The sequence below is a fragment of the Amblyomma mixtum genome, chromosome 9, assembly GCF_055824585.1.
Source record: "Amblyomma mixtum isolate Tamu chromosome 9, ASM5582458v1, whole genome shotgun sequence".
NCBI lineage: Eukaryota > Metazoa > Arthropoda > Arachnida > Ixodida > Ixodidae > Amblyomma > Amblyomma mixtum.
In genome coordinates, this window is record NC_143020.1 from 109,138,433 (window position 1) to 109,151,154 (window position 12,722).

At 49.2% G+C, this 12,722-nt stretch overlaps 1 protein-coding gene across 1 annotated transcript; it reads right to left on the reverse strand.

Moving 5' to 3' along the window:
- Positions 1-411: 411 nt before the first annotated feature.
- LOC149330668 (uncharacterized) lies at positions 412-11,347 on the reverse strand. Its single transcript, XM_089559922.1, has 2 exons — positions 11,228-11,347; positions 412-2,032 (listed from the first exon to the last, which is right to left on the reverse strand). The coding sequence occupies exon 2, from the start codon at positions 1,923-1,925 to the stop codon at positions 891-893; it is 1,035 nt and encodes a 344-aa protein (XP_089416048.1). The 5' UTR covers positions 1,926-2,032; positions 11,228-11,347; the 3' UTR covers positions 412-890.
- Positions 11,348-12,722: the final 1,375 nt, after the last annotated feature.

The window sequence follows — 12,722 nt, forward strand, 5'->3', positions numbered from 1 at the left end:
ACTGTGTAGTTTATGCAGAGTAGATATTATGCTTTCATGACAGGCCTTTCGATCTATGAAACGAGCAATGACAAACGAATGGCCGTAACTGCACAAACACGTCGAATGAAATATCAAGCAGCCCTATCGGGTTAACTGTAGAAACCCAACTGGCGCCCAAATTTATTATTCGGTGGTGCTTCTACAGCGCACCGACTTATGGGATTCTCCAAGGAATCGGAAAAAATATTCGACGATGACTGACTGTTGGGGCTGTTAATTTAAGTGGAAGTTTCTTTTCTTTCTTTTAGTTTGAAATGAGTGTGCCATGAAAAGCTGCAGCACGTTGTGCGTAATTAAGTGAAGTGTTCAGAAACTAATCGGAAACGAATACTTTTCAAACTCTTTTATTGCGTCATAATAACCTGGCAAAATGCATATCGTGTCCCCAAAGTAAAATGATGATTGTTGCTTGCTGAGAGATAAAACCTCGTAGTGAAGGTCCCTTGGGCACGGAAGAGCAAACGAGCTCTTATAAAATGCAGTGTAATATTCGGTGCCAAAGATGGTATGGGAGCTTGTGAGTAAGCTTGCGAGCAAGCCAGTGTGGGATCCCGTAGCAGACCCTGGGTAGGAGCTGGCAAGGGTCATGACGTAAAAAGACAGCTCCATAGGTATCACGACTTCTGTAGTGAGAGTCTGTGCGGAAGTCGAGGAGCAGGACACTATGACAGCCTATGTAAAATGCACTCTCGAAGAGCTCGTTAGATTCTCTAAAGGGGTCAGTGTGGCTCTCAACGTGAAATGCTGCGCCAGGAGCCCTTAAACGAGCGTGAAAGAATGCAGTGACTATATACGGAGATGCGAGTAATATGATCGTTGTCAATCACATGCGAGTAATATGACCACTGTCAATGCTTCTCAAAACTTGAGCTTATCCGGATGCCCTTTTGAAGGCGCGGCGCTTTCGGTAACTTTATAGAGACGTTTTCACGAGAGGCCCTAATTTGTGGTCTACGGGGAGCAGCGGTAGCAGAGCTTTCAGTCGGCTCGGCTCGTTCCTTGTCAACATACTTGGGAGTTGCTTGCGCAAAGGATTTTCCTGTAATCTCGACGTCTTCATTTACAGAGCCGTGACGTGGTTCCAGAGCGGTCGTGGTACCTTCGAAGCTGTCGGTAGGCGATGAGCTAAAAAGCCTTCTACGACTACGTTTTTCGTCAATATGATGATCTCCGGCGTTGGAAGTGGCTCTTTTCGAGGGATTTCTTGGTTCTTCGGGGCTGTGTACCGTTTCTTTGCTATGAACCCGCGTCTTTCGCTGGCGCCGTTTATCTGGACACGTATTGAAGCGTTCACGAAAACTGTACCGGGCTTTTGCGTAACTCCTGGAAGCTTCAGCTGAAGCAGGCTGATACACGTTGTCAGCGCTGATTGGTCGTTCGTACTGCGCGTTGAGTGACTCTGGCAATGAACGTGTAAAAGATTCCTCTTTGCAAGACTCCTCTTTGTAAAGTCTGGCCGTAGTTCTATGTAGCTGAGCAAATTGTTGGTATACTGCGCCAGAGAATGACACTTCATCGAGGCGGGTCGTGCTCGGGTGCTCCGGAGTAGCAGGTTCAGGCGCTGAGCGACGGTAAGGCGCCTCCTGGTCAAGACAAGTCGTGCGAGACCGTTTCGGAGCAGTGGGCTCAGATTCAGTCCTGGTGGTCACCGAGCGTGCAAAGTGACGCGATAACTCGTCAATGCGCAGTCCCAGCTCGGAATTTGTCGCGACGGAGCTAAGTTGAAATTGTTGACTGCTGGATGGTGCTTCTTCGGCCCTCAGCCATCGTTTCTTGGGTGGCAGTTGGTCTTCCACGGCATTAGCGGCTGCAGAAAGAAGTTTGGACTCTTGAGTACTGGGTCCTGCCTGTTCGAACCCAAGCAGTGCTTTCTTTGGAGGCATGTCCCTGTCCACAACAAATCAGCTGCGTTTGTAGTTCTTTAACAATGGTTCGCTTGATGGTTGAAAAGGGAGATCTTGTAGTTGTCGTCTCAAGTCCCGACGTCTGCCTACGCAAAGAAAAATTCCGAATAAGCTGCAGACGGCATTATGTCGTATATCTGCAGTGAAAGACACTATGGCCGGAAGGAAGAGATACTGGACATCAAAACTGAAGGAAGGAAAAACAGCAGGGCAAGGATATGCTGAGGGTAGGCATTCTATAAGGCAGTGCGTAGGAAGGAAGCGTCGTAAAATAGACATCCACCAGCAGCTGTGGAAGGTGATCCTATTGGTTACAGTAAGAACATTTAGGCAAAAATTTCAAACATAACATTCATCTATGCTTGGAAATGCTCCGTAAGCAACTACCTCAGCGAACCATACAATTGATATCAGGGTCTTTCCATTGTGTTGCTACTTATTCATATGGCGGCGTCATCTGCCGCGAAGAAGTACGGTCTGTTTGCCCCTTTTTGCTGCTGGAGTAGCGTCTGACGTAATAACCATGCACATGTAAGGTCACCACCTAGAGAATGATGCGCGCTGCTATGAAAGTGTTGTGTCCCCTTATTGCTTTTGTGTGTGTGCGCCCCCTCCTAACGACCACTCGCATTCCCCTCCTAACGACAGTTCGCATCCTCCTCCTAACGACCACTCAATCCTCCTCCTAACGACCGCTTGCCTTTCGTCGCACGCTGTCGCCGGATGCCCCCCCACGGTGCGCCCCCGCACCCTCCTCCTGTTCTGGGAAGCCACTCCCTGCCGTGGACGCTTCTCCACTCCCTCCTTTCTTCGGGCGGCCAGTTCGGCTCCTGCCTCGGTCGACGCTGGTCGCACCCTCATCGGCTCTAAATAAACGAAGTCTTAAAGTACCGTGTGCGTCTTCGCTGCATTCAACACAGCGACCGGACACGACAGTGGCGACGAGAAAGTGGATTCGACCCGCGCTACGCAACGCTATTGACAAGCCATGGCTACGCGAGGGTTTCCCAACCAGATACCAGAATTCAACGGCTCATCGTGGTCATCGTGGGTTGGACGCCTTCAGTTCTACTTTGAAGCTAACAACATCACAGACCCAGCCTTGAAGAGGGCCAACCTGCTGACGCTGTGCGGGGAGCAGACCTACGATACTGTCTGCGCCCTTATTCAGCCAAGCACACCAGCGGCAGTGTCTTACGACGACATCGTAAAAGCGCTGCAAAAGCACTACGACCCAAGGCCATCCGAGGTCTACAGCCGGGCTCGCTTCCAACGACGAGATCAACTGGGAGGAGAAACTGTGAGCGCCTACGTAGCCGCGCTCAAGAAGCTCGCTGCCGACTGCAATTTTGGAACGCTGTCGACAACAGCTACCGGGCAGGAGGGAGACGCAGCTTCTTCTGCTAACACCACCATGCTTCCCTTGGACGTGATGTTACGCGACAGATTTGTGTGCGGACTGAGTGACGAGTCACTGCAGCAGCGCCTGTTCGCTGAGAAGGACCTCACATTCAGCAAAGCTTACGACATCGCCGTTCGAGCGGAGAGCGCCGGTCACCAGCAGAGAGGGATTCGCCGGAACACCGAGCCGGTACACCAGACAAGCAACCAGGTGCGCAAGCCTTCTGTTGTTGTAAAATCGGTCAAAAAGGCACAACGCTGCTGGCGGTGTGACGACCAACACAACCCCCAGGGATGTCGATTCCAGTCAGCCACGTGCAATTTTTGCCACAAGCGAGGGCATATCGAAAAAGCATGCATTACGAAACGGAGACTTGCCAAGATAAAGTCACCTTCCCAGCCTAATCACAGCGTCAACGCCTCAGAGAATACGCCGCTATCTGATCTCCATGGAACAACATCAGCAACACCATCTGTGTTGTACGACCTGAACACCATGAGTCTCGGCACGCGACCGAAGATTTTTACAGAAGTAAGCGTACATCACCAGCTGATTAAGTTCGAGGTGGACTCCGGCGCAGCCTGTACTCTGATCAGTGAGGACACGTTCCGAACTTCATGGCCATCTGACGCACCAGCCCTGCAACAAGACGACACGCACCTGCGAACGTGGTCAGGACAGAAGCTGCCACTATTGGGCTCTGCCAACGTGCAGGTTAACTACAACGGCCAGACCCATACGCTACCTCTGCTTGTTGTGAAGGGCACAGGATCAAGCCTTCTAGGGAGAAATTGGTTTTCTCCACTAGGCGCGATGAAATGGAGTAAACATCAAAACGCCGATGCGCTAAGCAGTCTGCCACTAGACGCAACTGTTGAACCATTTCCACCAGGAGACGTTCTGACGTTCGAAGGACTGCCAGAACCTCCGCTTACAGCAGGCACAGTTGCAGCATCTACGCAGAAGTGCGCAGCTCTCCGGCTAGTTTACACAGCTGTTCAACAAGGCAACGTGCATAAACTCAAAGGGGACAACTTCGACGCTTACCGCAGGCGAGCTACAGAGTTGAGCACCCATCGCGGCTGTATCATATTTGGGTCCCGAGTTGTGATGCCGAGAGAACTACGCGCACAAGCTATGTCTCTCATCCACGCCGGACATCGGGGCATCGTTGCAATGAAAAAGTGTGCCAGAAGCTACATGTGGTGGCCTGGAATTGACAACGACATCGAAACAGTGGTGCGAGAATGCAAGCCTTGCCAGAGCAGCCGGAGCGCCCCGCCGAAAGCTCCTGTCCCAGAATGGGAAAAGCCAGACACACCATGGCACACACTGCACATTGATTTTGCAGGACCAATTGAGGGCTGCACTTTCCTTGTGGTCGTAGATGCCTACACAAAGTGGCTTGAGATAAGGCAAATGGGACAGACGACTTCGGCAGCAGTCATTGACAACCTCCGATCACTATTTGCAACGTTCGGCCTGCCGCGCAAGGTAGTGTCGGACAACGGAACACCGTTTGTGTCTGCGGAGATCCTCAAGTTTTATCGCGAAAACGGGATCTCATCAGTTACATCGGCCCCCTACCACCCAGCGACAAACGGACAAGCCGAGCGCTACGTAGCCGAGCTAAAACGCGCCCTTGAAAGAGATCAGACAGGCTCGCTGCAGCGCCGCCTTGCGCGCTTTCTCTTCAAGCAGCACACGACGGTTCAGAGCACAACAGGCGAGACCCCCTCGAAAATGATGTTCGAGCGTGAAATGCGAACCCAGCTCACAGCCATCCTCCCCGAGCCAAAGGCAGAGACGTTCCGGGAAGAAAAAGCAATTCCGCGCTGCGGCACGCTTAATGAGGGGCAGCGCGTCCTCGCCCGACAGTTTCTGAAAAAGCCACGCTGGGAGGAAGCTACAATTGTCAGACGCATAGGCCTGCGCTCTTGGCTCGTCAACATACATGGCACAGTAGCACGCCGACATCTCAACCAGCTGCGTAGATTTACGACGCCGTCTGAGAGCTGTCCGCCAGCGGAGAGAACACGTGCACCATTTTCCCACATAGCCTGGCACCTCTTCCCGGAAGAAGAGACTTCGCCCAGGACAGACCTAGGAGACACAGCGAACAACAGCCAGCCTACAAGTGTTTCTCCCCCGAGCGCACAAAGCCAGCGCGCCTCCACGCGTGAGCGCCGACCCCCTGCACGATACCAGGCAACTTTCTAAGGGGGAAGGAAGTGTTGTGTCCCCTTATTGCTTTTGTGTGTGTGCGCCCCCTCCTAACGACCACTCGCATTCCCCTCCTAACGACAGTTCGCATCCTCCTCCTAACGACCACTCAATCCTCCTCCTAACGACCGCTTGCCTTTCGTCGCACGCTGTCGCCGGATGCCCCCCCACGGTGCGCCCCCGCACCCTCCTCCTGTTCTGGGAAGCCACTCCCTGCCGTGGACGCTTCTCCACTCCCTCCTTTCTTCGGGCGGCCAGTTCGGCTCCTGCCTCGGTCGACGCTGGTCGCACCCTCATCGGCTCTAAATAAACGAAGTCTTAAAGTACCGTGTGCGTCTTCGCTGCATTCAACACAGCGACCGGACACGACAGAAAGGATTGCGATAAATTCCGACTGGCTATTATTAACACACACGGATGTCAGAGAATGCCCCTCTTACTGAATTTGACCGCCAAAAATCCGCAGCAAGTGTCTCGGAAACGACACTTGCCCTTGAAAACGGGACGTTATAGCCACTGTGGTAGTCATAATCGGCATTAATGATCATCATCAGCCTCAGCATGGCTACTGCAGGACCATGACTTGGCCAAGAGACTTCCTCCAAATAAACCTCTCCTGAGTCAGCTGAGGCTACTTTATCCCCGCCGACTTCCTAATTTCATCCGACCCCCTGACTTTCTGCCACCTCCTGTTAAGTTTGCCTTCTTGTAGAATCCGTCCCGTGAACCTAAGGATTCCAGCATGACTGTTTCAAATTACATGTCACTTCTTAATTTTAGGTACGACATCAATTACTCGCGTTTATTCCCTGAGCCGCTCTGTCTTCTCATAAGTTTACACCTATGATCCTTTCCGTTGCACGCTCGCAACAGAAGTGACCGAAAATTTAACTCCCAACCTTTCCCGTAAGCGTGGTATTCGTTTTTTTATTTCCCTGGGTCCGCTTTTATACCGCTTAACTCGATGCCATTGAAATTACACTCTGCGTCTTCAAATGTCAGTACTGTAGATTGGTTCGCCTCGAAGCGACACAGGCTATGAGGTACGCCGTAGTAGAGGGCTCCGGAAATTTCGACCACCTGGGGTCCTTTAACGTGCACTGACATCGCACAGTACGCGGGCCTCTGGAATTTCGCCTCCATCGAAATTCGACCGCTGCAGCGGAGATCGAACCTGCGTCTTTCGGGTCAGCAGCCGAGTGCCATAACCACTCAGCCACCGCGGCGGCTGTCAGTATTGTACAAGACGGACAGAAACTACCCAAATAAAGAAACTCTTTTGACCGTACCGATGTCCTAAATAGTAACAACCATGGCGAAAATTCCACCGCTGTGCACATAGGAGCAAGTGGTTATTCGAAGCTTGGAAATAAGGCATGTCACCTCTAACAAAGGTATTTGTTGATTCCCACACTACAACGTGATCGGCGAATAACTGAACAGGAAGGTAAAGTGCACTTCGCGGACGCCAAGCACAACGATCTTCGAAAAAACGTAGCGCGAAACACAAGACACAGGTAAGGTGAAGACAGGACACGAGTCTTCACCTTACCTGTGTCTTGTGTTTCGCGCTACGTTTTTTCGAAGATGCAATTGCTCCGACTAGCCCAGTTCAGCTTACTTGTGAAGCACAACGATATTCTGCTGTATTTTTTCCCTCAAACGACTTTAGGTGCCCTAAGGTATCTTAGCTGCCGCCACATAGTGTCCAAAAATGGCATAACTAGCTTTCCTCAGTATAGGTGAGCGCGAGTAATTTTCGCCTTGTACCCAAAAAACGAATTTGGACGCTTATGTTTTACTGGCGACTTAAGTCCTCCAAAGTTATCCCTCTTCTATTGCAGATTGCATAATCGGCGACGAACGGCAATCTTTGTGCGTAACGAGCAACTACTATTTTCTATCCCACACCACTCAAATCGCAAATACCATGCGTCACTGTGCAATGGCATGGCTAATCGGTATCAATTATTTGCTTATTATGGATGAAAACACAAGTAGAAATTGCGAAGTTCGCAGTTGCTGATATCTTTGAGAGAAGAGGTTGGCTATGTAGAAAGAAAAAGGTAACGTACTTAAGGAAGGCTGCCGTAATACATTTGCTTACAGGGTTGGAATAATTCTTGTTCCCGTTCTGAGCAGTTCTTTTAGTGCGTGTAGTGTGGTTATTAACACGATAGCGTGAGAGTGAGCGTTCGCTGAAAACCCCATTGGTGTCGAAGGGAAATTCCCATTGGTCGACGAAGATGTGACGGCTGAGTCACGTGACCTAGCGCGGATAATTCAAAAATGGAAACGACTGAATATCTTTGACAAACAAGACGAAGTTCAACACAAACACCGCATAACGATCACAAATTACGATAGCGATGACATCACTACACAATTCCTCATTGGTCTACAGGGTCGTTACGTCATACCACAACCGTTACGTAGTGTCTTTGAAGTAAGAAAAGCAATGGCGTTAAAAAGAAAAACTGTCGAGCCGAATCTCGAACCGCTGATCCTTGGGCTGTGAGCCGGGCGGGCTACCCCTCGGCTATTGAGGAAATTTTTTGTTCTTTATTCCATGGAAGTAAAATAACATTGACAGGCTTCTAGCCTTACTGACCAGGCCGCATCCCGCGAAGCCGTCATGCATAGTACACCAGCATCTCGATACGAACATTCCCGCAAATCAAAGTTCTAGGAGATACACAAATGCATGTACCGAGTAAAGACAGTGAGACAGGAGGTCCATCTTGCGGAGCTTATAACCCCAGCACCAAAACACTGTGCTCTTTCAGCACAGGCTGGTTCCTTGCGATCGTTTAGGAGCAGTCCCACCTCATACCGGACAGTTAGAAAGCTATCTCATTATACTCTGAAGATTAATTAAGCATCCCGTAAGTTTTTCACTGTGCACTAAAGCCAGAATGATTGTGGTTCTCACGTACTTTCCCGTCAAGTGTACTCCGTATACAGATGAGCAGGTTAGTAAAGAAGCAGTTTGGGCCTTTCGGTGCGACATTTGTGCTAGCATTACGCACTCCTATGTGCGCAGTGCTCTGGCAGATGCTGCTGGCAAGCATATGCCAGTTTAACCTAGCACGTGCGTCTTTGCTTCGCACTTTGAATTTTCTGCGAGAGTTCACGCCTGCTGAAAATTGCAGCGACGTCAACAGTCCTTCCGCCTGCCTGCTTTACTGTGTTGTTTTTCTTAGCTATGGGATGCGGTTCCGACAAAAGCATGCACACGTGTAAACAAAAGTGGCAAGATCACTAGGACAGTGGAAGAACTGCGTGTTAAACGTCGGACGGACCGCAACGGTGGCCCATACATGCGCAGTGCGCTGCCTTTATTGTGCTGGTCTGGTCGCAGACACAGTTCTATCAGACACGGTTTTTTTTTATCGACAGAAAAGCCACCTGTCACCATTCTTCATTTCCGCAGTGGCACGCTATCTGGACGATCGAGATAGCTGGCAAGGGCCGTTTAATCAGTCAGTCACTGTTGCAACGGGTTATCACAGCACAGTGTTGCTCGTAGGTTCTGCATAATGTTAAACGAACGCACGGCTTCCACATGGCTGTGGTTATTAATACGAAAGCATTTCTAGGCTACGTCGGTGGGATCGTGTCCGCAAAACGTGTCCGCAGCAATTGTGGCGTTCTCAGAAGAGCTAGCATTGAACAAGTGGTTGTAATCGAAAGAGGATAATGTGAGGATGTTATACAAATATAATTATGTCGATAGGATGAGTAGTTAGAGCCAAATATGTCGGAAAAACGTCGAGTGAACGCCGATATAGTGAATGGACCGGAAAACAGCCGTTGAGTGCAAAACAGGGGGAAAAATCGGCAAAAGTGAAAATAAAGTTTGAAACGAATTGAATAGAATTTCATGAGTGATACTTAACTGAAGAAGTTTCGTTGCCATAGATTAATAAGTTAATTATTTATGAGCAAAAACCATTGGACGATTGAATAGGATGGACGCGGATAAAATAAGTGGACGGGAAAGCAACCACAGCGCCAAATTTGAAAAACCAAAATGGTTGATTGAAATAAAAGAAGGTATAATCAGAGTAAATATATCGATCTTTAATTAAATAATAATATAATTGCGCTAATTCAGTAGTCAAAATAATTAACAAACAAAAAGAGAACGATAAAGGGAGGCAAAGAGAGGCGACTAGGGCCGAGGAGGCGTCAATACTTTCGAATTCCCATAATGCGGGTCGCCGCAGTGATCTTTAATTTTTACCACGTGACCATGCTGCTCAGTGAAAGCTATATTAGCCATTTTCTCGTGGCGAGCTATGTCTCCTACTAAACTCGCCGTTTGTGCCTTTTAACGAAACACGACGAAGTGTAGGGCTCAGCCTGCAAGATGCTACTCAGCGCGACAATTTTCGGAATACTGTTCGTAGGGCGACTATTTGCACAGAACCTTGTGCAGTACCGATGCCCGAACGTTTTACCGCGGTAGTAACTTGAGATAGAGATTAATGATAAAACCGCTCGCACGCAACAAGCCGCTAGGCCGGACAGCCTGTCACCAAAAAAGAGCCGTTGTTTCTGTCGAGCAGTGCGCAATTAGTGCAACACATGAGGAAGGATGCACTGCATACGTGTCGACAACAAGCACACACCATCAGATAGCGCTGGCAAAAAGCTTTGGTACCATTCTCTTGGTCTCACCATTCGTGCTCGATCACGCCTGCACATCGTTCTCTTTTTACGCAAAACGAAAATACATCCATGGACGCCGCTTAATATCACTCGCGGGTACCTTCGCAACACCTTTCAGCTTCGTAAGACCGTTCAGTGTGTCCAAATGCTATTCCGCATGCATTAGTTGAGTGATGCCAACGTTTCTGAAGCGATCTTTTCAGTGGCACAAAAAAAAAAGACTTCGTAGAAAACTGCTTCACCTGCCTCAGCTGAGACAGCTGAAGCCTGCTTCTGCTGAACAGCGGTTAACTTTACGTCGGTGCTCCGCAGACACGAGAACTTTAAATATTACCCGCCGGAAAAGCTACTTCTCAAAGGGCTAACTTTGAAGAACGTTACGTGAAACGCGCCGCGCCCTGCTGTCCACCCCTCAATCACCCGTAACTATTAGTGCGCGCGTTCCCAGACCAGTTGTGAACCACATTACCGCAGACAAGATATCCCCGCGACGCCATATGCGTGCCTGATACGCTACATTTTTCTTTCAGCAAAGAAGCACTAGAATCGTTCTCTTCGTTCACTAATGGAAAGCCGCTATTTTTTTCCTTACGATGTACGATACCAAAGACCAAAACCTCTGTTCGAAACAAAAGCCCTCGCACTACTGCTGGCTTAGGAGACGTGACTTCACTGGCATATTTTAGCGCAAAAGACGGGACGACAGAAAGACAGGACGAACACGCTATATTTTGCCCTAAAATATGCCTGTGAAGTCTGAACACCAACTAGCCCGACATTTAACCCTTTTGTAAGCAACGTGAGCTGCTCAATCGAAGCGAATGCAACGATTGAGATTAATTCAGCTCCCTTGAAAACCGAGTAAAGTAACTTGCGACTTCGTGTCACATTCCAGTCTCACGAACACCGTCAATAACGAAGAAGGATTGTATTCAGCGTGAACTGACGCTTCTCGCAATCCCGTAGCAATAAATTTACTTACCTGATAACTGCGGTAATTAATCCTACTGGCACTGGCGTGTTCTTCGGCGCATCTGGACGCTAGTTCTTCTCAGGCAGCGCCGTAAACGTTGGCACCGAGCTGTTGTGGGCAGCAAGTTGCTTTCCTCACAACCTATCAGATACTGAAGCCCTCGTGACGTGTTTTCGTGACGTAAGCCTTTTTTGTAGCATCTTCTTTCGCCAGTAATAAAACGACAGAAATATGGGTGAACTTCAAGGCGTCCGCACTTCTATCAGGCAAGTGATAACAGATTCCGAGACTGTGGTTGGTAACTTTATCAGGAATAACAGCCGCCACTGCGTTGAAGGTAGACATCGAGCGCAAGCAAAACGAACGCGCGTACCATGTGCCCCCGATAGCATATTTCGGACGAAAACGAGCCATATAAACGCGCTCGTTCATGCAGAATTTCATCGGATGAGAATACACGCCCTGCAATTCAGGACAAAAGCAGTTGTGATCTGAAAACGGCTTATGAGCGCAATTTTTTTCATATACGTACAAGATTTCACTATAAGATTAAATATATCCGCACATCACCCGACTGCAGCATTGCATTTTTTTTTCTATTAACGTTTTCGCTATCGTCAAAAGCGTTCCCCACTGGTTTTCTATGGCAGCCTTAACTGTTCGATGCGATCGATGGAAACGCTTTAATAGAAACACTGCGACATATCAGAAGATTGGACCGTTACCTCCAATATTTCCATGCAGCCGTGGTGGCTCAGTGGTTATGGTGCTCGGCTGCTGCCCAAAGACATGGGTTCTATCCCGGCCGCGGCGGTAGAATTTCGATGGAAGCAAAATTCTAGATGCCCGTGTACTGTGCGATCTCCGTGCACGTTAAAGAAACCCAGGTGCTCGAAATTTCCGGAGCCCTTCACTACGGCGTCCCTCATAGCCTGAGTCGCTTTAGGACGTTAGAATCACAATCAGAATCAGCCTTTATTTGTTGATACATTTTGAGAGTACAGCATATTATGCAGAAGGAGGTCCAGAAGTCAGAAACTGTAACCCCTTAAAAGAAACCACACCATCAATATTTCCATAACAGTGTCTCACAATCTTTCAATCTTCAAAATGTTTGTCCAAGAAGGTTGGACATGTCAGGACTTCAGTGCTACACAGTCCGATTGCGGTTACTGGTTTATTGGGGTTTAACTTCCCAAAGCAACTCAGGCTATGAGGGGCGCCGTAGTGAATGGCTCTGGAAATTTCGACCACCTGGGGTTCTTTAACGTGCACAGACACAGCACAGCACACGGGCCTCTAAAATTTCGCCCTCTTCGAAATTCGGCCGCCGCGGCCAGGATCAAACCCGCGTCTTTCGGGTCAGCAGCTGAGCGCCGTCGTAACCACTGCACCACCGCGGCGGGTACGATTGCAGTTAGATGCTAGCTACTTTCCATTGGGAGGCTGATACGGCATGATATCGCGAAGTCCTTTAGAAGGAAGCAGATATGATAGTCTTCTT